At 34.8% G+C, this 26,882-nt stretch overlaps 2 protein-coding genes across 3 annotated transcripts in view; both read right to left on the minus strand.

Moving 5' to 3' along the window:
* Positions 1–26,882, minus strand: part of LOC124446911 (mucin-17-like) — a 47,489-nt gene that overhangs the window by 405 nt on the left and 20,202 nt on the right. The window contains exons 39-41 of the mRNA XM_046997795.1: positions 26,679–26,726; positions 26,280–26,537; positions 41–202 (exon numbers count right to left, since the gene is read on the minus strand). Coding sequence (XP_046853751.1) covers positions 41–202; positions 26,280–26,537; positions 26,679–26,726 — 468 coding nt within the window. The remainder of the gene's footprint in view (positions 1–40; positions 203–26,279; positions 26,538–26,678; positions 26,727–26,882) is intronic.
* LOC124446716 lies at positions 21,693–24,540 on the minus strand. Of its 2 annotated transcripts, none has more exons than XM_046997579.1 (11): positions 24,374–24,540; positions 24,231–24,308; positions 23,989–24,156; positions 23,750–23,897; positions 23,439–23,619; positions 23,060–23,158; positions 22,695–22,875; positions 22,578–22,621; positions 22,413–22,516; positions 22,092–22,246; positions 21,693–22,004 (listed from the first exon to the last, which is right to left on the minus strand). In XM_046997579.1, the coding sequence occupies exons 1-10, from the start codon at positions 24,531–24,533 to the stop codon at positions 22,099–22,101; spliced, it is 1,311 nt and encodes a 436-aa protein (XP_046853535.1). In that variant the 5' UTR covers positions 24,534–24,540; the 3' UTR covers positions 21,693–22,004; positions 22,092–22,098. The 2 variants fall into 2 exon arrangements, with proteins under 2 accessions (XP_046853535.1, XP_046853534.1); XM_046997578.1 differs by having other exon boundaries at positions 22,087–22,246.

The raw sequence follows: 26,882 nt of genomic DNA on the forward strand, positions 1-26,882 counted from the left end.
AGAAACGACATATCCCAAAACCCTGTGAAGAAATATTCACGTGTTCCAAATACTTCTACTTCACATAAACTTAAAGACTTGTGTTTCCCAGGAATACGTATAGTCAAGAAACGTCCGTCCATATTTGGACATGATATAACCTTGGATGCACCGCTTACAGTGTGAAGTCCACCACATCTAGGACTACGGCCAGCATCTTCACCAAAGTAATTTGTGCCAGGAATGTGCACAAATTTAATAGAAAAGTAGATTGTGTTGCAAAAATAATTTTGTGTCTCCTTTACTTCTCTGGAGTTAAATTACTATCATTTTATAAGGAAACGAAATCAATATGCATTTCCAAAATGACGTCAAATTAATTTGAATTAAAGAAAAATAATATGATGTGACCAATTAAATGTCGAGCTCAATAAATTCATATGGATGGAAAAAAGATTTTTTTATCAATAACATTATTCTCAAAAAAATTGTTATAGTAATATAAGTAGGCAGGTAGAGATTTGAATTTTTACAAATATATAACTTTTCTCTCCTATTTACTGTTTTGGGTTAAGATTAAAGAATATATATATGACATATAACAAGTACCATTATTATCAACAATATGACCCAAAGTAATAATATATCGTTACCACATACCTCTTGAAGGAATATAAAGTTCAACTTGTGGCTGCTCAGCTTTGGTAGGTTGTAAAAGAACCATTTCTCTTCCATTTATCATCACCCTCCTACCAGTGTTTGCATCAATAACGGTGAACACAATGCTAGAATTCCTAGGTGTCTTTATGGTCATTTCAATGGAGCTTCCAGCCGAAACACGAATTGAATCATGAGGTGCATTTAACGCACTTCTGATTATAACATCGTTCTCATATTTATTGAAAAATTTCAATAGAAAGTAATAGGTTGCTGAAAAAGAGAAATTGAAAAGAACATGGATTATTCGTCGAAACAAGATATGAAATTTTGTGCACAAAATGGCTTCAAGTTTTGGCTGGAAGAAGCCTTCCAGTTACATTCAGTTCAGTGCCCTGTACCAATAAAACAGTAATGTGAAACAAATCGTACAATTTACTTACTGTAATCTTTAAAAGGAACAGCTAAAGTATAAAATCTATTGAGGCCAGGAGTTAACCGAATAAGGAATCTGTTGTTTATTTGCAAAAGTTCTGTGTTTTGCAAGAAGTCATATGCTCTAAGTTCAACATCTTTGTTGGAGGTGACATTGACATTCACAGTTATTTTTTGGTTTGGATTGAAAGTGATTACATTATAGGGTTTCGGTAAATTTGTTTGAAGATATATTTTCTTACCATATCTATTCTCGACTGAGAAACGAAGTTGGTACTGTGACGATGAATCTAAAGTACAGGAGAGAAAATTTCAGTAACGAAAAATTGAGAAGCTGGTGCACAATAAATGAAAAACATGACTGCATACCTATTTCTGGGTAAGGTACAACATATTGATTGGGAAACACTGTTACTGTTGACTTGCCATCCACAGAGGTTGGTAAATTTGTAACAGCATCATATAAACTGATGATAATAGGTAGTCGATTGGTAACGGTTATGTTGTATTTAAAAGACTGTCTTGGTTCCACTGTGATGTCATTGTAAGGTGGTGGAAGTAGAGAACGAAGCACAATAGCTTTACCAGCAGTGTTCACAAAGGTATAAACGAAACTGTAGACGCGACGATCTACAAAGCAATGAATAATGTTTGGATGACGTTTTCAAAATTATATTTGCTTGAATGTATGATTAGAGTTTTGAATTTTTCATAGGCTAATCCACCCCACCCAACCCCCCTGTAAGGTGTACACTTCTTGTTTTAATCTAAAGCTGCACATACCTGCAACTGAGTAGAATCCACCCCACTCAACCCCCTTGTAAGGTGTACACTTCTTGTTTTAACCTAAAGCTGCACATACCTGCAACTGAGTAGAATCCACCCAACCCAACCCCCTTGTAAGGTGTACACTTCTTGTTTTAACCTAAAGCTGCACATACCTGCAACTGAGTAGAATCCACCCAACCCAACCCCTTGTAAGGTGTACACTTCTTGTTTTAACCTAAAGCTGCACATACCTGCAACTGAGTAGAATCCACCCCACCCAACCCCCTGTAAGGTGTACACTTCTTGTTTTAACCTAAAGCTGCACATACCTGCAACTGAGTACAATCCACCCAACCTAACCCCCTTGTAAGGTGTACATTTCTTGTTTTAACCTAAAGCTGCACATACCTGCAACTGAGTAGAATCCACCCAACCCAACCCCTTGTAAGGTGTACACTTCTTGTTTTAACCTAAAGCTGCACATACCTGCAACTGAGTAGAATCCACCCAACCTAACCCCCTTGTAAGGTGTACATTTCTTGTTTTAACCTAAAGCTGCACATACCTGCAACTGAGTAGAATCCACCCAACATAACCCCCTTGTAAGGTGTACATTTCTTGTTTTAACCGAAAGCTGCACATACCTGCAACCGAGTAGAATCCACCCAACCCAACCCCTTGTAAGGTGTACATTTCTTGTTTTAACCTAAAGCTGCACATACCTGCAACTGAGTAGAATCCACCCAACCCAACCCCCTTGTAAGGTGTACATTTCTTGTTTTAACCTAAAGCTGCACATACCGGCAACTGAGTAGAATCCACCCAACCCAACCCCCTTGTAAGGTGTACATTTCTTGTTTTAACCTAAAGCTGCACATACCTGCAACTGAGTAGAATCCACCCAACCCAACCCCTTGTAAGGTGTACATTTCTTGTTTTAACCTAAAGCTGCACATACCTGCAACTGAGTAGAATCCACCTAACCCAACCCCCTTGTAAGGTGTACACTTCTTGTTTTATCCTAAAGCTGCACATACCTGCAACTGAGTAGAATCCACCCAACCCAACCCTCTTGTAAGGTGTACACTTCTTGTTTTAACCTAAAGCTGCACATACCTGCAACTGAGTAGAATCCACCCAACCCAACCCCTTGTAAGGTGTACATTTCTTGTTTTAACCTAAAGCTGCACATACCTGCAACTGAGTAGAATCCACCCAACCCAACCCCTTGTAAGGTGTACACTTCTTGTTTTAACCTAAAGCTGCACATACCTGCAACTGAGTAGAATCCACCCAACCCAACCCCCTTGTAAGGTGTACACTTCTTGTTTTATCCTAAAGCTGCACATACCTGCAACTGAGTAGAATCCACCCAACCCAACCCTCTTGTAAGGTGTACACTTCTTGTAATCATTTTTATTTTTGCCACCTTCTCACAATATTGCAAAGTTTTTTTCAAAAAATAGAAAACATATTTTACAGTTAAATTTTGGATGTAAAAGGAGAAAATTAACTGGAGAATTCAAAATACTATAAGAAACGCAAATGATTTATGCGTTTATAAAAACATCAGAATTCCTTACATAGTAATATATTTACGATATTCCTGCATTAATTATGAAATAACAATAGCCTTCGTGAAAAAGTTAAGGAAACATTTACACGTAAAAGCACTAACCTCCAGCTATGGGTGTTGTTACTGCTTGACGTGGTGTTGCTAGAAATGAAATTATAATCATGCAATCAATAAATGTGAGTAAAATCAATTGAAAATCTCATGATGCATTCTTGAAATCTAATCTTTACAAAAACCAAAACAGTTTTTGTGAAAAAGTTAAGACACCAATAAAACATGAAATACAAGCACTAACCTGTCGTTGAGGGTATTGTTGTCATTTGGCTTCCTGTCACTACAACTAAAATTTGTACTCATGTGAGTCTTAATTGATGAATTTGTGTGAAAAAGATGAGATGAAAATGTCATAAAATCTCATAATGCATTCTTCGCACGAGTCTTCAATCTTTACAAAAAAGCGAATAGCCTTTTGAAAAAGCTATCACAGTTTCTAAATGTATCAACATGACGTGGATGTATGAAAGTACACATAAAATACAAATACTAACCTCCAGCTACAGGTGTTGTAACCGTTTGGCTTCGTGTCACTAGAATTAAAATTTATAGAAATGTGAGTTTTTATTGATCCAACTCATGTGAGTAAGATGACTGAGAAATGTAATGATAAACGCATATCAAGTAATAAAAAGTGAAAAAAACCCACAAATGCAGAGGAGCAATACCTTGTGTTGGGGTAGAGGAAGTGGACGTTCTGCTTTCTAAAAAGAAAAAAATTAGCGAATTACAAATGAGAAGTAAAAATAACTGCGCGTGAAAGCTGTGATATCTAAAGCAATCGGCTGCATGTTGTCAATAAATAATATTTTTAAAAAAAATTCCAGTGAAATTTTGCAGTGCGTATTGTTGTTGAATACGGTAGAGTTACAATGATTCCAAACTCTATACCTGGGAGCACGCAAATAGCTTGTGGACAGAAACAGTCAAATCTTTTAGGATCAGCAGGAATAACAACTAACTTGAGAGTGTATGGTAATGTACAACCCAATAAATTGAAAGTTTGTAGGAGACACATCCGACGACATTTTGCGCCGCTAGATTTACAAACACACAACCGGCTACAATTATCCTCGGAATATTCCTCTCCAATCTTCACTAGTTCACCAGATTTTTTGATGCAGCCTAAACATTACGCACATTTAGAATTGAAATTTCTCTCGACGCAAGTAAGTTATTTTTTACCCTGGCTCCTCAAAGAAGTGACTGTTCGCAAACGGAATAGCTAAGCGTGCCGTTGTATGTATACAGCGAAAACATCGTCTAAGAACATACCTGGTTCTTCAGTGACAGTGAGGGATACGTAAGGTGTCTGTGGATCTATTGATGGTGTGAGAAGGAAGAGTAAGTATCCATTGATGTAAATCCTTTTATTTGTCAAAACTGTAAAGGCACTGATTGTAATATTTCGGAATGATGGCAAGCCAATTGATTTAGTAAGAGGTATGCCAGGTTGAATCTTGAAATAGTTATTCGGTGACGGAAGATCTGTTTTAAGCCGAATGGATCCAGTATATTTGTTGACAACCTTCATTCGAACGTAATACGAAAGAGTTTCTATAAAAAATATTTTTCGGATCTGAGTTAAACAATTCTCCACGTCCACACGAAAATAATTTCCTGTTCCTCAAGAATATAATTTGAATGTATGACCAGTAAAAGCGCCATTTTTTCACAATAACGCGTTAAACGTCAAAGGTAAAGTTGTCTTTGAACTTTGTAAAGAAAAAAAACACACAACAATACTACAACAACAAATACAAATATAAAAACACCAACTTCAACAAAACAAATATACATCAAATACAACAAATGCATTCATAATTGTAAAACTTTGTGATTTCATTACGTTGTTAAAAAAAAATTAACCTGTTGTACTATCTGTTGTTTCTACTGGAATATGCGTTGTTTTTGCTTGAGTTGTTTCAGGTCTTAATGAAGCCGATGTAAACTCTTTAGTCGTAGTATTAATCAAAACTGATTTTGTACTAGAGGCAGGCGTCGTTGGTACTGAAGTTGTTAAATTCGTGGTTACATATTTGTCAATCACTAAAAACAAATCAAAGTTTTTATAAATTCCAATGTTAAAGAAATATTATATAAATGTGGATATAGAAATATACAAATGCTACCTTTTGTAGAAGTTCTTGATGTTGGCTGCAATGTTGAAATTGATCCCAAAACCGCTAAAAATAAGAAAGCGTTTAAAAGTATTATTTTACACCGAACACATTCATCAGCTAATAGAGAAATGGAAACCACAATTAAGAAAGGTTGTAAAAATTAAAAAAATGAACTAAAAAAAGAAACCAACCCTTATTTTCGTCGAGTCTTAAAACAGTAATGTTGCTTGAATCTTCATTTGGTTTTAAAGAGTATTTTTCAAAACCATTGATTTTGATTCTTTCGCCATTCTCTTGCACAAATGCCTCAAACATAGCAAGTTCTTCATTTGATACTTCCACTGCTAAACGAACTGTTTGACCATTGATGATAACCAGATCATCGAAAGGTTTCCGTAGGTTAGTTTTAAGGTTAATGTTGTAACCATATGTGTTCGAAATGATGAAAGAAACGAAATACACCTTCGTGCCAGGAGCAAATGTGGGAGCTACACAAAAGTAATATATCCTAAATTTAATAAAGCAAAAAAACTTTTTTGGAGGGAAATATCATAAAAAGAGTATATACATACCAGGAATTACTGTGCCAACAAACAAAACTTGAAATGATGCACCAAACATAGAACTAGGCTTGATTTCAACACTTCTTTCACCATTAATGTTCAGTTCCCTAGAGCTTTTTGAGTCAATTGCTGTGACAGCAATAGGATTGTCGTTGCTAGGTTGTTCACTGACAACAAAAGTAGTACCAGTTTTAATTGGTATTTCCCCTGATGATCCAGGAAGTTCGGTAGACACCACAATATCATCTCCGTGATTATTTACAATCAAGAAAACAACGTAAAATTTCTTCTCGCCTGATAGAAAAAAAGAAAACACGAGAAAATTATACAAGGAACCATTTGACACGAAAATTACTAGTAAATGATTACAACCTACCCGGTTTCACTAATATTTTGTAAATATAATCCTTCGAAACAGTCGGGTATATAACAACATAATTATTCTCCTCTATAATAACAGGAATGCCATCACGACGATCATAGACTCTAAGAATAAAGGGCACATCGGAAAAACTTGTTTTGTTCACTTCAAACTGTGATCCTTCATCAACAACAAAATCTTCCAGAATTTCAGAGCTCGTTCGTACATCAACATCGTAACCATAATCATTTTGAACTTTTACGTTCACAAAATAATTTATTTGTGTGCTAATAATGGATTCTGTTGAAACAACTGAAGATGTAGTTGATATTCCAGGAACTAATGTACTTTTGTTAACAGGTGCTTGAGAACTTGAAACATACGGAGTTGGTATATATTCTGAAGTTATATTAAATGTAACTTTGGTACTGACATCAACTGGAATCTTGGTACTGACATTAACTGGAGTCTTGGTGGTACTGACATCAACTTGTGTCTTTCTGGTACTGACACTAGCTAGAGTCTTGGTGGTGCTGACATTAGCTGGAGTCTTGGTGATACTGACATTAGTTGGAGTCTTGGTGGTACTGACATCAACTGGTGTCTTGCTGGTACTGATATTAACTGGAGTCTTGCTGGTGCTGACATCAACGGGAGTCTTGGTACTGGCAACAACAGGAGCTTCGGTACTAACTGTTGGAACTGATGTTGATGGTACATGGGTAGTTGTTGTTGAAGAAACGATTATGCCTTTCGTTTTTCCAGTAACATCTAATAAATAAAATATAAGAAAAATATGTAATTTGACTAATAGTTATATGTTTGGCAACCATCAGTAAAAATTTCAACTAATTAAAATCACAAATAATAGCTACAAATCAAATTTTTTATTACATTAAGGAAATACGTACTCGGGGATTCTCCTTGAGCACTCAAAATGTACATCCTCTCTAAACTTTCTTGTGGCAATAAATGAAACACATCATCCCCATTTATCGCAACTCTTTTACCAGAATCTCTTTCAAAAGCCTCAAATCTTACAAGATCATTCGTAGGAACTGTGAGTGTTATGTTATACGTTTGTCCCATCGGTAAAGTTAATTGCTTAAACGGTACTGGTAAGTCTGTTTGTAGCAAAATATCTTTGCCATGCAAGTTCTCAAAAATAAAACTCACAAAGTAAGTGATAGGAGCTACAGAAAAATTCAAAAAATAAATTGTTATTTAAACAACAAATAAAGAGAAAAAGTCAAAATACGTGAATAGTAATTATAAGACAAAGCCAAGTACAGGATTTGCTAGTCATTTAAGCAAAAAACAAAATCATTAAAAAGATAACTGATGTCGAATACAGCAAACTGTACTAGAAGACATATTCAAAAACACCTCATTATGTATTTCATTACATGAAAATTAATAAAACCTAAACGAATGCAAAAGCTTGCATTGAACACTCATTATATTTGTTAAACAAACAAAACCCTTAAACCAAACACTTTTGAGCACAAACAGACGGTGAAATGAGACATGCTGTATGTCAACAATACACAGTACACCGCTCTAACGTGAAAGATGATTATGTTAAATGCTAAACTGTAGTTTGTGACAGTGTATTTACGCAATGACTAAGTTTTGTGCATTAATGAATTATCAATAAAATTAAACAAACATTACCAGCGGTAGAAACTCTCAAGGTGGGTCGAAACGTTGAAATCAATCCATCAAGAGCTAAAATATTTTTTAAAAAAAAGCGTCAAAAAAAAATCATTCCACACAAAAAACACAACTTACTGCACTAAACTCAAGTTGAAAGATGTAGTAAATCAAATAACAAACCTGGGTTTTCTGCAAGTCTTAAAACAGTGATGTTCATCGGGTTCTCTTTTGGTTGTAAAAAGTATTTATCAACATCATTAAGTTGGATTCTTTCGCCATTCTCTTGCACAAATGCCTCAAACATAGCAAGTTCCTCACTTCCTACTTCCACTGCTAAACGAACAGTTTGACCATTAATGATAACCAGATCATTGAAAGGGTTCCGTAGGTTAGTTTTAAGGTTAATGTTGTAACCATATGTGTTCGAAATGATGAAAGAAACGAAATACACCTTCGTGCCAGGAGCAAATGTGGGAGCTATATTAATAACAAAAATACAAAATGCCTTTAGCAAATATTTAAATTAATTCAAAATCATTAAAAAAAATTAAAACATATAAAATACAAAAAAAAACATACAAATCGAATAATCTGCAACTATTACTTGCAGATCCCCTTTTAAAATAGCTTAGTGTGACAAAACATATAACGCAGAGAAGAGCAACTATTTTAACATTTTAGTTTGAATTGTCAAATGAACAAAGCAATTAAAGTAAAAACAAAAGAAGACAACTTAAGTCTTATACTAAAGCACACTTTAGAAGGACAACAAATTGAAATCACTAGATCAATAGTATGGATGGTCACCAAATTAAACAATACAATATTACACGTAAGATAAAAAAAGAAAAAAAGAATACATACCAGGAATCACTGTGCCAACAAACAAAACTTGAAATGATGCACCAAACATAGAACTAGGCTTGATTTCAACACTTCTTTCACCATTAATGCTCAGTTCCCTAGAGCTTTTTGAGTCAATTGCTGTGACAGCAATAGGATTGTCGTTGCTAGGTTGTTCACTGACAACAAAAGTAGTACCAGTTTTAATTGGTATTTCCCCTGATGATCCAGGAAGTTCGGTAGACACAACAATATCATCTCCATGATTATTTACAATCAAGAAAACAACGTAAAATTTCTTCTCGCCTGATAGAAAAAAAAAGAAAACACGAGAAAATTATGCAAGGAACCATAAGTCACGAAAATTACTAGTAAATGATTACAACTTACCCGGTTTCACTAATATTTTGTAAATATATTCCTTCGAAACAGTCGGGTATATAACAACATAATTATTTTCATCTATAATAACAGGAATGCCATCACGACGATCGAAGACTCTAAGAATAAAGGGCACATCGGAAAAACTTGTTTTGTTCACTTCAAACTGTGATCCTTCTTCAACAACAAAATCATAAAAAATTTCAGAGTTCGTTCGTACATCAACATCATTACCATAATCATTTTGAACTTTTACGTTTACATAATGTAAAAGTGTTGAAGTACTTTTCTTGGGAGTACCAGTGGTGACAGTCGGTTCTTCAGTGCTTTCTGTAACAAGCGGTGTTGAAGTACTTTTCTCGGGAGTACCAGTGGTGACAGTCAGTTCTTCAGTGCTTTCTGTAACAAGCGGCGTTGAAGTACTTTTCTTGGGAGTACCAGTGGTGACAGTCGGTTCTTCAGTGCTTTCTGTAACAAGCGGTGTTGAAGTACTTTTCTCGGGAGTACCAGTGGTGACAGTCGGTTCTTTAGTGCTTTCTGTAACAAGCGGTGTTGAAGTACTTTTCTCGGGAGTACCAGTGGTGACAGTCGGTTCTTCAGTGCTTTCTGTAACAAGCGGTGTTGAAGTACTTTTCTTGGGAGTACCAGTGGTGAAAGTCGGTTCTTCAGTGCTTTCTGTAACAAGCGCTGTTGAAGTACTTTTCTCGGGAAGACCGTCAGTGCTTTCGAATGTTATAGCTTTTGTAGTTTTTTCTATTTCAGGACCAATTGTGGTACTTTCATCAACAACATCTGGAGTACCAGTCGTGACAGTCGGTTCTTTAGTGCTTTCTGTAACAAACGGTGTTGAAGTACTTTTCTGGAGTACCAGTGGTGACAGTCGGTTCTTCAGTGCTTTCTGTAACAAGCGGTGTTGAAGTACTTTTCTCGGGAGTACCAGTGGTGACAGTCGGTTCTTTAGTGCTTTCTGTAACAAGCGGTGTTGAAGTACTTTTTCTCGAGTACCAGTGGTGACAGTCGGTTCTTCAGTGCTTTCTGTAACAAGCGGTGTTGAAGTACTTTTCTTGGGAGTACCAGTGGTGACAGTCGGTTCTTCAGTGCTTTCTGTAACAAGCGCTGTTGAAGTACTTTTCTCGGGAAGACCGTCAGTGCTTTCGAATGTTATAACTTTTGTAGTTTTTTCTATTTCAGGACCAATTGTGGTACTTTCATCAACAACATCTGGAGTACCAGTCGTGACAGTCGGTTTTTTAGTGCTTTCTGTAACAAACGGTGTTGAAGTACTTTTCTCGGGAGTACCAGTGGTGACAGTCGGTTCTTCAGTGCTTTCTGCAACAAACGGTGTTGAAGTACTTTTCTCGGGAGTACTAGTGGTGACATTCGGTTCTTCAGTGCTTTCTGTAACAAACGGTGTTGAAGTACTTTTCTCGGGAGGAGTGTCAGTGCTTTCGAATGTTGTAGTATTTGTAGGTTCTGTTACCCCAGGACCAACGGGAACATAATAAATTAATGGAATGCTTGAAGTTGTACTTGATATTAAAGCTGAAGCCGTTCCATTTATTGTGAGTGGCTGGAAATTGTGATACGCTGTTATGTAAAACTCTGAGTAAGTGTCACTCTCGTATACAATGTGGAACCGTTCGTTAACATTAATGTCAAATAAACCGTACTGAGGATGAGTAGTTATAACCCTAATCTGCCCATGATGTACGTTCACAATGGTAACATTGACAAAGTACTTCTCTAAAAATACATCAAAAATTAAACATTAAATGATAACTTAAGTACAAAAAGCTTAAGCAAATATAAAGTCAATAAAAAACATAACTTTGTTTCGTAAACAATCGCATTAAAATTTGTAGAAAAACATTGGAATTTGATGTCTATAATGGATCTATGTAGTACCTTTAACATCTGGAGTCTCAGTTGTTTTTGCAATCACTAAAAGAAAACAACATTAAATACAATAGTTTAATAAACTAAATTGGAAAATAAGTAAAATCAAAAACCATGTACAGAAACTCCATCACAATTATATACCGTCTAAATGTAACCGCTATAGACATTGCATTCAAATAAACCAATAAACTCCATTTTCATTCTCACAATCAAACTCATATTAGTCATGAAACATCGCATGCATTAATCCCATAAAAATTAAAAGTACCCTCAGACCAAATGAATAGCATTAGAAAAACTCACAATTTTACATAAAAAACATGATTCAATTCTTTTGATCAAGTCGTATCAAGCTAACTTCTTTCAAAAATCAAATATTTTACATCGCTCATCACATCACCCGTTTTACTCGTATCTAAACGTCTTGATGTTTCTCGATAAGCAAGATTTTGCACCGAAACAATGGACTTTTTACCTGGTGTTGTTTTTATACTTGTTGGTTGCGGTTTAAACAATGCTAAAAAAAGAACAAAAAATTACTAACACAACTAACAAAATTTTTCTTTTTAAATTGACAACAATATCAACTATAAAGAAACATCGTTCTTTTATCAAAATCATATAAAAAAAAATTATGACAAGTCCAAATACCGGGACTTTCCTCTAGGGTTAAAACGGTGAAATTGCCCGAGTTTTCTTTTGGACGTAGATTGTACTTTATGACACCGTTAATTTTAATTGTTTTGCCAATCTCTGGGACAAATGCCTCGAACATAATAGGTTCTGCATTTGACACTTTCACTTCTAAACTAACTGTTTGACCATTAATGATAACCAGATCATTAAAAGGCTTCCGTAGGTTAGTTTTAAGGTTAATGTTGTAACCATATGTGTTCGAAATGATGAAAGAAACGAAATACACCTTCGTGCCAGGAGCAAATGTGGGAGCTATATTAATAACAAAAATACAAAATGCATTGAGCAAATATTTAAATTAATTCAAAATCATTAAAAAAAGTTAAAACATATAAAATACAAAAAAACATACAAATCGACTAATCTGCAACTATTACTTGCAGATTCCCTTTTAAAATAGCTTAGTGAGACAAAACGTATAACGCAGAGAAGAGCAACTATTTTAATTTTTTAGTTTGAGTTGTCAAATGAACAAAGCAATTAAAGTAAAAACAAAAGAAGACAACTTAAGTCTTATACTAAAGCACACTTTCGCAGGACAACAACTTCAAATCATTAGATCAATAGTATGGATGGTCAACAAATTAAACAATATAATATTACACGTAAGATTAAAAAAGAAAAAAAGAATACATACCAGGAATTACTGTGCCAACAAACAAAACTTGAAATGATGCACCAAACATAGAACTAGGCTTGATTTCAACACTTCTTTCACCATTAATGTTTAGTTCCCTAGAGCTTTTTGAGTCAATTGCTGTGACAGCAATAGGATTGTCGTTGCTAGGTTGTTCACTGACAACAAAAGTAGTACCAGTTTTAATTGGTATTTCCCCTGATAATCCAGGAAGTTCGGTAGACACAACAATATCATCTCTGTGATTATTTACAATCAAGAAAACAACGTAAAATTTCTTCTCGCCTGATAGAAAAAAAAAGTAAACACAACAAAATTATGCAAGGAGCCATATGTCACGAAAATTACTAGTAAATGATTAAAACCTACCCGGTTTCACTAATATTTTGTAAATATAATCCTTCGAAACAGTCGGGTGTATAACAACATAATTATTCTCATCTATAATAACAGGAATGCCATCACGACGATCAAACACTCTAAGAATAAACGGCACATCGGAAAAACTTGTTTTGTTCACTTCAAACTGTGATCCTTCCTCAACAACGAAATCATCAAAAATTTCAGAGTTCGTTCGTACATCAACATCATTACCATAATCATTTTGAACTTTTACGTTTACATAATGTAAAAGTGTTGAAGTACTTTTCTTGGGAGTACCAGTGGTGACAGTCGGTTCTTCAGTGCTTTCTGTAACAAGCGGTGTTGAAGTACTTTTCTCGGGAGTACCAGTGGTGACAGTCGGTTCTTTAGTGCTTTCTGTAACAAACGGTGTTGAAGTACTTTTCTCGGGAGTACCAGTGGTGACAGTCGGTTCTTCAGTGCTTTCTGTAACAAACGGTGTTGAAGTACTTTTCTCGGGAGGAGCGTCAGTGCTTTCGAATGTTGTAGTATTTGTAGGTTCTGTTACCCCAGGACCAACGGGAACATAATAAATTAATGGAATGCTTGAAGTTGTACTTGATATAAAAGCTGAAGCCGTTCCATTTATTGTGAGTGGCTGGAAATTGTGATACGCTGTTATGTAAAACTCTGAGTAAGTGTCACTCTCGTATACAATGTGCAACCGTTCGTTAACATTAATGTCAAATAAACCGTACTGAGGATGAGTAGTTATAACCCTAATCTGTCCATGATGTACGTTCACAATGGTAACATTGACAAAGTACTTCTCTAAAAATACATCAAAAATTAAACATTAAATGATAACTTAAGTACAAAAAGCTTAAGTAAATATAAAATCAATAAAAAACATAACTTTGTTTCGTAAACAATCGCATTAAAATTTGTAGAAAAACATTGGAATTTGATGTCTATAATGGATCTATGTAGTACCTTTAACATCTGGAGTCTCAGTTGTTTTTGCAATCACTAAAAGAAAACAACATTAAATACAATAGTTTAATAAACTAAATTGGAAAATAAGTAAAATCAAAAACCATGTACAGAAACTCCATCACAATTATATACCGTCTAAATGTAACCGCTATAGACATTGCATTCAAATCAACCAATAAACACCATTTTCATTCTCACAATCAAACTCATATTAGTCATGAAACGTCGCATGCATTAATCCCATAAAAGTTAAAAGTACCCTCAGACCAAATGAATAGCATTAGAAAAACTCACAATTTTACATAAAAAACATGATTCAATTCTTTTGATCAAGTCGTATCAAGCTAACTTCTTTCAAAAATCAAATATTTTACATCGCTCATCACATCACCCGTTTTACTCGTATCTAAACGTCTTGATGTTTCTGGATAAGCAAGATTTTACACCGAATCAATGGACTTTTTACCTGGTGTTGTTTTTATACTTGTTGGTTGCGGTTTAAACAATGCTAAAAAAAGAACAAAAAAATTACTAACACAACTAACAAAATTTTTCTTTTTAAATTGGCAACAATATCAACTATAAACAAACATCGTTCTTCTATCAAAATCATATACAAAAAAATTATGACAAGTCCAAATACCGGGATTTTCCTCTAGGGTTAAAACGGTGAAATTGTCCGAGTTATCTTTTGGACGTAGATTGTACTTTATGACACCGTTAATTTTAATTGTTTTGCCAATCTCTGGGACAAATGCCTCGAACATAATAGGTTCTGCATTTGACACTTTCACTTCTAAACTAACTGTTTGACCATAAATGATAACCAGATCATTAAAAGGGTTCCGTAGGTTAGTTTTAAGGTTAATGTTGTAACCATATGTGTTCGAAATGATGAAAGAAACGAAATACACCTTCGTGCCGGGAGCAAATGTCGGAGCTATATTAATAACAAAAATACAAAATGCATGGAGCAAATATTTAAATTAATTCAAAATAAAATAATAAAAAAAAACAAACATATCGACTAATACTAATCTAGAAATACAAATCGACTAATCTGCAACTATTACTTGCAGATTCCCTTTTAAAATAGCTTAGTGTGACAAAACATATAACGCAGAGAAGAGCAACTATTTTAATTTTTTAGTTTGAATTGTCAAATGAGCAAAGCAATTAAAGTAAAAACAAAAGAAGACAACTTAAGTCTTATACTAAAGCACACTTTCGCAGGACAACAACTTCAAATCATTAGATCAATAGTATGGATGGTCACCAAATTAAACAATAGAATATTACACGTAAGATAAAAAAAAAGAAAAAAAGAATACATACCAGGAATTACTGTGCCAACAAACAAAACTTGAAATGATGCACCAAACATAGAACTAGGCTTGATTTCAACACTTCTTTCACCATTAATGTTCAGTTCCCTAGAGCTTTTTGAGTCAATTGCTGTGACAGCAATAGGATTGTCGTTGCTAGGTTGTTCACTGACAACAAAAGTAGTACCAGTTTTAATTGGTATTTCCCCTGATAATCCAGGAAGTTCGGTAAACACAACAATATCATCTCCGTGATTATTTACAATCAAGAAAACAACGTAAAATTTCTTCTCGCCTGATAGAAAAAAAAAGTAAACACGAGAAAATTATGCAAGGAACCATATGTCACGAAAATTACTAGTAAATGATTACAACCTACCCGGTTTCACTAATATTTTGTAAATATAATCCTTCGAAACAGTCGGGTGTATAACAACATAATTATTCTCATCTATAATAACAGGAATGCCATCACGACGATCAAACACTCTAAGAATAAACGGCACATCGGAAAAACTTGTTTTGTTCACTTCAAACAGTGATCCTTCCTCAACAACGAAATCATCAAAAATTTCAGAGTTCGTTCGTACATCAACATCATTACCATAATCATTTTGAACTTTTACGTTTACATAATGTAAAAGCGTTGAAGTACTTTTCTTGGGAGTACCAGTGGTGACAGTCGGTTCTTCAGTGCTTTCTGTAACAAGCGGTGTTGAAGTACTTTTCTCGGGAGTACCAGTGGTGACAGTCGGTTCTTTAGTGCTTTCTGTAACAAACGGTGTTGAAGTACTTTTCTCGGGAGTACCAGTGGTGACAGTCGGTTCTTTAGTGCTTTCTCTAACAAACGGTGTTGAAGTACTTTTCTCGGGAGTACCAGTGGTGACAGTCGGTTCTTCAGTGCTTTTTGTAACAAACTGTGTTGAAGTACTTTTCTCGGGAGGAGCGTCAGTGCTTTCGAATGTTGTAGTATTTGTAGGTTCTGTTACCCCAGGACCAACGGGAACATAATAAATTAATGGAATGCTTGAAGTTGTACTTGATATAAAATCTGAAGCCGTTCCATTTATTGTGAGTGGCTGGAAATTGTGATACGCTGTTATGTAAAACTGTGAGTAAGTGTCACTCTCGTATACAATGTGGAACCGTTCGCTAACATTAATGTCAAATAAACCGTACTGAGGATGAGTAGTTATAACCCTAATCTGTCCATGATGTACGTTCACAATGGTAACATTGACAAAGTACTTCTCTAAAAATACATCAAAAATTAAACATTAAATGATAACTTAAGTACAAAAAGCTTAAGCAAATATAAAATCAATAAAAAACATAACTTTGTTTCGTAAACAATCGCATTAAAATTTGTAGAAAAACATTGGAATTTGATGTCTATAATGGATCTATGTAGTACCTTTAACATCTGGAGTCTCAGTTGTTTTTGCAATCACTAAAAGAAAACAACATTAAATACAATAGTTTAATAAACTAAATTGGAAAATAAGTAAAATCAAAAACCATGTACAGAAACTCCATCACAATTATATACCGTCTAAATGTAACCGCTATAGACATTGCATTCAAATCAACCAATAAACTCCATTTTCATTCTCACAATCAAACTCATATTAGTCATGAAACGTCGCATGCATTAATCCCATAAAAGTTAAAAGTACCCTCAGACCAAATGAATAGCATTAGAAAAACTCATGCTATTACACCAACCTATGTAAACAAAGAAAGACATACTTTATGAACGAGTGTTAAAAAATTATCACTGATTAATTTCACTGATTTGCTTTACGACTTACAACACTGAGAAAAATGACAGGTATATGCATTGAATGAAAATACATTGAGCGCAAAATCTTACACCCAGATACGCGTGTGAAGTGTTTCGAGATTCTCTCGCAGAGTTCCATTGTATTTTAGTTCAATGGGATTATGCAATGACTTGTTAATCTGCATTTCCCATGCAATATTTACAAATATTTACTGCCCCCCCCCCCAAGAAATGATAGCTCCCGTACGCCTATGGCAATACTTACCAATACACCCGAATATTGAAAACCAGCAGAGAGGGAAAACCAACCAGAACCAACACAGAATTTGAAAATCAAAACTGCACTTTGGAATCTTCTAAATTAAATACACAAATTTCCGATCTTAAAAAATGTAACGCTGTTGAAGCATTTTGAATAAATATATCTATTTGAGCATCCATTCCGTCGTATAGTGTACAGAAGTGAACAAGCTTCTTGGCGAGTTTGTAGTAAGATTAAAAGTTTACGTTAGCAAATGTGCTTTTTCCTTTTCCTCTGGTGCTGATTCGTCATCTTCCAAATATACAGTTTCATCTACATGCAATGGTTTATAGGCCTCATCATAATGAAATTTACTTTTATTTGACATAGCTTTGTTAAACGTTAAGTTGCCAGTCTTCAAAAAGATATCACTAAAGACGAAAATGAACATTTACTTAATTATTGCAAACAAAAGAGGCTGAAACGAAACTTCTCATAACACGATAAAAATTGAATTTGGTTGTAGATCTCTCCTAAATTGTATAAAATTAGTCTTTCGCTATGTTTACACGGAGGTACAAATGGAGTGCACACTCTCTAGGACAAGGATACTTTGATAGCTCATTAATGAAAATGTTATTGCCCCCTCCCCCCATTATTTTCTTTATCTCTTGCTTTTTAAAGTGAAAAAGTATAAAAATCCGCTTTGGCTTACATTTGATAAGTATAGATGTTTAAGAGTATTTCTTATCTCACTTTATGTTCCACTTTCATTTTTTAGTTTACGTTAGATTGATCAATAATAAACTTTACAAACGAAATCAAACAAATTTGGTATATTGAACGATTACTGATAAAACTGTTAAAAACAAATTTGCTATACTGGGAAAAAACATCCGATTCCTGGAATTTCTTTTGCCCTCCCAATTTTCAAACCTCTCCGCAGCATCTGTGACACATATATAAGTGAGCTGCTGATGGGCAACGCATTGTTTCATTAAAGAACCAAAGTTAACCTATGGTATTTTGGTGGATATACTCTAGTTTGTAGAACAAATCTAAATAGAAACTGTACTCTTGTTCCGTACGATTTGAGAAATTACTCTATTTGACAGCGTAAAACAAAATAACTCCTAAGCGACACAATTCTATGTGACTAATGCTACACGTATATCTAACATATGTCCCTGAAAACGTTGAGCAAGACAGTGGTAACCTCTCAGGCTGCAACCCCTCAGCCACAACAATGGTTAATGGCAATAACATCCCTCTATAGCCACTACAACAATGGTTAATGGCAATAACATCCCTATATAGCCACCATAACAATGGTTAATGGCAATAACATTCCTCTATAGCCACTACAACGATGGTTAATGGCAATAACATTCCTCTATAGCCACCACAACAATGGTTAATGGCAATAACATCCCTCTATAGCCCCACAACAATGGTTAATGACAATAACATTCCTCTATAGCCACTACAACAATGGTTAATGGCAATAACATCCCTCTATAGCCACTACAACGATGGTTAATGGCAATAACATCCCTCTATAGCCACTACAACAATGGTTAATGGCAATAACATCCCTCTATAGCCACCACAACAATGGTTAATGGCAATAACATCCCTCTATAGCTACCACAACAATGGTTAATGGCAATAACATCCCTCTATAGCCACTACAACAATGGTTAATGGCAATAACATTCCTCTATAGCCACCACAACAATGGTTAATGGCAACAACATCCCTCTATAGCCACTACAACAATGGTTAATGGCAATAACATCCCTCTATAGCCAGCACAACAATGGTTAATGGCAATAACATCCCTCTATAGCCACCACAACAATGGTTAATGGCAATAACATCCCACTATAGCCACCAAAACAATGGTTAATGGCAATAACATCCCTCTATAGCCACTACAACAATGGTTAATGACAATAACATCCCTCTATAGCCACTACAACAATGGTTAATGGCAATAACATCCCTATATAGCCACCACAACAATGGTTAATGGCAATAACATCCCTCTATAGGCACCACAACAATGGTTAATGACAATAACATCCCTCTATAGCCACCACAACAATGGTTAATGGCAATAACATTCCTCTATAGCCACCACAACAATGGTTAATGGCAATAACATTCCTCTATAGCCACCACAACAATGGTTAATGACAATAACATCCCACTATAGCCACCAAAACAATGGTTAATGGCAATAACATCCCTCTATAGCCACTACAACAATGGTTAATGACAATAACATCCCTCTATAGCCACTACAACAATGGTTAATGGCAATAACATCCCTATATAGCCACCACAACAATGGTTAATGGCAATAACATCCCTCTATAGGCACCACAACAATGGTTAATGGCAATAACTTACCTCTATAGGCACCACAACAATGGTTAATGGCAATAACATTCCTCTATAGCCACCACAACAATGGTTAATGGCAATAACATCCCTCTATAGCCACCACAACAATGGTTAATGACAATAACATTCCTCTATAGGCACCACAACAATGGTTAATGGCAATAACATCCCTATATAGCCACCACAACAATGGTTAATGGCAATAACATCCCTCTATAGCCACCACAACAATGGTTAATGGCAATAACATTCCTCTATAGCCACCACAACAATGGTTAATGGCAATAACATCCCTCTATAGCCACCACAACAATGGTTAATGGCAATAACATTCCTCTATAGCCACCACAACAATGGTTAATGGCAATAACATCCCTCTATAGGCACCACAACAATGGTTAATGGCAATAACATCCCTCTATAGGCACCACAACAATGGTTAATAGCAATAACATCCCTCTATAGCTACCACAACGATGGTTAATGGCAATAACATCCCTCTATAGCCACTACAACGATGGTTATTGGTTCGTACCAATGATCTCTCCGCAACGTAAGAGTTCTTGCGCAATAAAACAAATTATAACGTGGAATTTTTCCAAATGTACGTATAAATTAATACGGTGTTGACGTTATTAAAAAATTATAAAAACGCTGCTCGTGAGTTATCATGGTCAATTTTTGACTTGCAACCATTCTCTTGAGAATTAACAAACAATGCTGCACGCACACGTCGGCTGGTGTCAACAATAACACAGAGAAAATATTCTTGTGTATAAGGCCACCATTCATGGCTGAATAGCAAGTCAAAAATAACGACATGATCGTCTATTTCTTCACACACAAATTAACAAGTCGAAAGTGAGAATATAAAATTATCCACATACCATTGTAATTATTCAGGGAATACTGAACGAATATGAATATTAACCATCAGACAATGTAAACGGCAGACCATTTGGAAAATGAAATATGATATGATACCACTCAACGATCAAGCGCACAAGAAAGTTAATTAATCACGTTTACAAACGTATACGGTTGACACATTTTAGTCAGTGACTATGTCTATAAAAAGCGCATGTACCTCAACTTTGGTCCTTAGCAAATGGTATATTGATATATCGTTTCTTTTTTTTCCAGAGAAACATGTGTAGTTTAACAATCTTTTCGACAACTATTTAACATGAAGTCGCTTATTCACTTCATGCAACAGCGCGTAGTGAACAAATCATTTTGTTTCCCTGACATGAACTAGACTTTTAAAAAAGTAAAGCAAAAAACATTCCGAATAAACAGGACATCTTGAGATAACAAAATTTGTATCAGTGCAAGCAAGACGCAAATAAAACTATGAATTTTTCGACTTTATTTCAAAGCCATCCTCAGACTTTGCGATGAGGCATTCAAGTCGATACATATTTTTTTCAAAAGATAGGAAATGTTTCTTCAAATTTCAAAATGATCTTAAACCTTTCTACGCCGACGTCTCGAACATTCAAACGAAAACGCCAAAGATTACGATCATGCTAAGATGGAGCGATAATCAGGTAAGACTTCGTTAACCGAAACAGCACTGAACGGGGCAGGTCCGCCGCAGGGACACAAATAAAAAAAATTGCAAGGGGGGGTCTTCTACGTTCTGGGTCTGACTTTAGGAGTGTCTTTACTCAAGTATAAAAAGTCAAACAATTTTAGACGGACCAATTTTCTCGTGATCTGCGTTGGAGAGCATGGCTGTAGAAAGCACGTTGTCAACAACAAAAACAAAAACATGAACTTCTTAAACATTGAAGTGAATCTTAAAGTAAATTCAGTCCGCACTCCGAAGTAAACAATGGTTGAAAATCACACTGGTTGCCAACGTAATTTGAATCAACCATAAATGTTTCAAACTTTATTTCTCTTTTGACAACCGGGTTGAATTTTGATTCAAGTATCATTAAGCGAACATATCCATTGTCTCAGTTCATGGCAAATAAAAACATTTTTAATAAAACTTATCACAAGCTACGGGTAAATAATCACTTTTTGTTTTGTTGTCTACGGTTTACATGTAAGCGATTTTATCTTTGTCACGGTGTAATGTCTATCTATGGTTGTCCTCAAAATGCACGATAAATCATTGCACATGCGCTCGACCAATCGTTTCACGACTCGACCAACAGTCTTGAGTCTCTGAGTTCTTGGCAGCCACCAAAGGAATCTATATCTCCACTTATTATCACAAATTATTAAATATCCTACCTTCTGATTTTCTAGTCTAAGGTTGGCAGGACACTGTAAGATTCAATTTAAAAGTTATTGAGAAAAAAAGTCAAAAAAATGAATTTAAGTTAGTTCACAAGTTAAAAATGCTAACCTTACATTTTGATTATAATTTGCTATTCATTTGTTCTTCCAACGGATCCTTCCAACCACAGAGCAAATCAGCAACAATATTCAAACGATCTTGTCCCCAAATGATTGCACCATTATTAACCTGATAGCTAGGAACACCACATACACCAGCTTTAACAGCCCTGTAGATTAAAATTTCAATAGTTGCTTCTACTGACAAAAAACTTTCATTAATATGGTAGACTGACACTATAGTTGAAAAACTTGCTTTAATTCAGGCACAAACCATATGAAAGCATCAGTGTTAGTGACAACTGAGAAGATTAATTGTACAATTCTAGAATTCACCTGTCAGTGTTTGCTCGAAGTTGATCTTTGATATCTTGTTGTTGAGCATTGTCAAACATCTTGTCAGCATCAAAGCCAACTTTGTGCAAAATCTCTCTTAAGACCTATATAAAACAATCATTACAAGAAAGAACTACCAGATAATATTAATAAACATTTTAATACCTCAACATCACCAATATCCTTATCCTCAATCCAAGCAGCTTTATCTGTAGAATGAACTCAAAAAAATCAAGAAGACTTATATAAAATTTTTTTACTTACAACAGAAGTAATACATACATAATGCAGCCTGAAGTTCACTATCATTTCTGCTAGCCAGCAACAAACGCATTGGTAAAACAGTTTTTAATGGAAAATTTGATGGAAACTTAAAACCTTTGATACCATGGAATGTGCACCAATCATTAAGACTCTTTGTCAGGTAAGTAAGTTTTGCAGCACTGAAATGCCTCATTGGAACCTTAAAAATGTTTGCTAATAAGTAAATCAGGATTAATATTTCCATTCATTCAGTTCAAGAGATGCCTTTATATTTGAACGTAAAGTTTCTTTTGTCACATGATGTACCTAGATGGTATGATTTAAAAGAACGAATGACATGCATTTGGGAGAGCAATTTCATTATTTCATAATAATCAACATACAACAGGTGTTCCAATTTGCTTGAACAAGGAGCCAACCACAATAGGCAGAGATTCAATTGTTACGTTTACTGGTTTAACAACCTTTATTAGATTTTCTACCTGAAAAATAAAGGAGATCAAAGGAGAAGAAAAATTAACAACTTCTTTTAATCATAACAACCCGGTGTATGTATGCTAGTGCAACATAAATAAGAAATAAGACATAACATAAAAAACAATGTCGGAATTTCGACTCATTAAAAATATAAAAATAGCCAGGTCAATAATAATAAGTTCAATGAGAGAGATAAATTGGTAAAGAGAAAAAGCGAATTTGATACACATTGATAAATGGAGATGTTTTCTTGTAGATTTTGAAAAATTTGTAAACATGTGTAACCTGTGTTGATCCTAAAAAACTCCATGGGCTTCCAAGATCATGATAAATTGTCAGGTTAACAGATTGAGGTGTCTTCGGTGGTTCAGTGAGTCGCGGGGGAGATGCACTCTTTCCACCTAATTCACGTTCAACAAAATGTAAGTTATCCACTCCCCAAAACAGTTTACCATTCACAAGAAAACTATAAATAAAAATAAGCATGCATGTATCTACATTCAACAAAAAGATATCATCAACAACAAAAGGCATTTGTAAAACTTAAATACCATAAAAATCAGCTATTTCTCTAGAAAGTACATGCATATCACTACCTTGGTACACCAAAGGCACCATTTTCTAATGCATCCTCTGTATTTTTCATCAATAATACTGTTCCACTCTTAGCAATGATGTCTTGCACATCCACATTCCAGCCAATTGTCCGAGTAATTTTTTGTAGTACTTCACCACTTGTTATATCTATAAAATTCAATGGATAAAAATTGCATAATATTTGATTAGTATGTGTATTAAAGATGACTGACAAGCTGATATGTTGGCCAGAATATACCTTTATTTTCAATCCAGTATGATGAAAACAGGGCATGTGTTAAGCTTACTCGTAACTTTGAATCACAAGAAGTTGCAGCCAAAAGTCTCATTGCAGACAGGCTGTTGGCAGGATGGGATTCTGGTGGATTGATCGGAACGTTGAATCGCTGAACCATTCTTGCAAATTCTAGTAATAGACAAAAAAATATAAATTCACAGAAATGAGAAAACTATATAATCTCAAATGAAATAAATACTCACGTTGACGAAGAATAATTTTTTTCGCATTGCAGCTATTAACCATGGGCGATTGTGATTCATTTGCCTTATACAAAGCATCTTTATGAAAAAACAACAATTATTCATATGTCAACTACAATTTAATTTGCAATTAACAGACTCACTCAACAATACAGGTGTCCAATGGATTTTTGCGGCACATTGCTCAGCTATACGCTCAATTAAACGACTAGCTACGTAAGCAAACGGGCAAACAACATCGTAATAAAATGTCAGTTCGGCCATCACCTTGTTTCGATGAAAAAACGAGACAAATATTTGCATAGGCGTACGGGAGCTTTCGTTTCTGAAGGGGGCAGTGAATATTTTTTCCAACTCACAAAGGTTCTGCCGTTTTCAATCTTTAAACTTTTTATGAGGGGCAGCTGGCACCCTGTCTCGTGCGCCTGTGAGCAGTGAAGACCTGGTGGAGACATTGATATGACGTTACAGTCTTCGTCCATGAATACATTGAATATTAAATTATAAACATGATTATTGAAAAGTGTTGCCACTCAACATTTCCCAGAATTTCTTTAAATTTTTGCGTTTGCGTTATTGGTTTTAAGTCCCAAGCCCCAAAATCAGGAAAAAATCTCCAGACGCTAACGATTTCGTTTCCAACTTCATTTTTTTGATGTATAAGTTAATAAATGAAAGCAAAAAATAGCATTGAACTGAATGAATTTAGTTTTATATAAATCCGGAGAGTCTCCTGCAGTGGTATCGCAATCGCATAGTAGAGAGCTTCATCGTTAAAATATTGGCTGTACAATGGTACAGCGTAGTTATAAACGCAATTACAACCACACACTAGAGAAAATTAAGACCGTAGGAGAGAAGGGCGAGAAAGATGGCGTAAATTAAAGGCCATACCAGATAAAAAGCCGTCAATAAATACAATTTTGTAACGATGACACATTTTTCATCATTTTTGCCCAAAATGAACATTTTTAAACTAGGGATGGAAATAAAGAAGATATGGACTACATATGCATATAGTGCATGTTTCCAATAACTACTGTCTTTTTTGACTTGTTCATTTTTCATAACTCATTTATTACGACTTTCTTTTTTACGGGAATACAAATAACTTATGAATAATTGAGCTTCTTACAACGGTGGATCCAATTTTTATCAACAGCATTCCCAAAATTGAGAAACAATGTCGTTTTCAGTTTATAAAACAATGACACTGTGTGTTCATTTACAAAAAAGCGAATAAAAAGAAAGCATGTTTATTTGGCTTAACATGGCTTACCTCACACAAAATTTTTGGAAATGATTTTTAGTTCATGTAATAAGTTTGGCGTTTGTACTAGATGAATATGTTTTGCTGATACAATTATGTATTTGCTGTTTCAACCATCAGTGGCTACGTCAATTTTTTAAATATCAAAGAAATAGTTCATATCACATAGAAGTAGCTGCTGGAAGGTTTAATTTTAGACTGAAAGCAAATTACATTAAACATAAATCTATTCTTGTAATCGCAATTATCAATGAGAAAAACCGTATAGTTATGAAAACCAGAAACTGTTTTACTATCACACATGATTCTACACTTATTCGAACTATAAAATAGGCTCGTTCACTATTATGTAACTATATAATTTTGTGGAAATAAATTAGCATTTAGTTTTTTAATTATGATAAATACACATGCAGCCTTTTATTCCATAAGTATATAATGTAATTTATTTCATTTTAACGGCTAGAATTTACTATTTTATTTTCTTCTTGGACCGTAAGGTTAGCGTCAAAGTCTGGATGACTCAGGTTCTGGGATTCCTAAAAATAACAAAAGTTTATTAAAAAAAAGAGAACGGAGAAACGACATATCCCGAAACCCTTTGAAGAAATACTCACGTGTTCCAAATACTTCTACTTCACATAAACTTAAAGACTTGTGTTTCCCAGGAATACGTATAGTCAAGAAACGTCCGACCATATTTGGACATGATATAACCTTGGATGCACCGCTTACAGTGTGAAGTCCACCACATCTAGGACTACGGCCAGCATCTTCACCAAAGTAATCTCCAATGCGAATTTCAAAGTTTGATAATCTATCTTGACAACAATCTTGTCTGTTAAAAATTCTAACAACTGAGACGTTTACAGAGCCGGGTTCAAAGGACACGAACCAGAATGGATTGTCTTGAGTTGGAGTATGAGTACATGAGAAGTCTTGATAATTACCACTTCTATTACCATCAACTGCTCTAAAAGCATAGCCACCTCTGCTGGTATTTGACTGCGTTGCGTAAGAACCCAAGGCATAATTGGCTAAAAAATTGAGAAAATGAAAATCAGGGTCACGGTTATGAAATCAATTGTTGAAAAAGTATGAAAAAAATCTGAAAATTTCTTCTAAGATATCTGAAATAACAAAGATGCAAATAAATGAAAGACAACATAATTACTTACTTGCTTCAGGTGGAATAATCACATCAGATGAATTTTCACTGGTTGGATCTAAGAATATGTATGTTAAAATGACATAAAGTATTGGATACAATTGAATAAAGATGAGCATGGTTTACATAAAACTGATGACGAGATAAATGTTACAATTGAATGTAACCAACGTGGATAACTTTTACAGAGAACTGTATATTTGTTTATATCACA

This window comes from Xenia sp. Carnegie-2017, unplaced genomic scaffold (genome assembly GCF_021976095.1).
Source record: "Xenia sp. Carnegie-2017 unplaced genomic scaffold, XeniaSp_v1 HiC_scaffold_22, whole genome shotgun sequence".
In the NCBI taxonomy this organism is placed as follows: Eukaryota; Metazoa; Cnidaria; class Anthozoa; order Malacalcyonacea; family Xeniidae; genus Xenia; species Xenia sp. Carnegie-2017.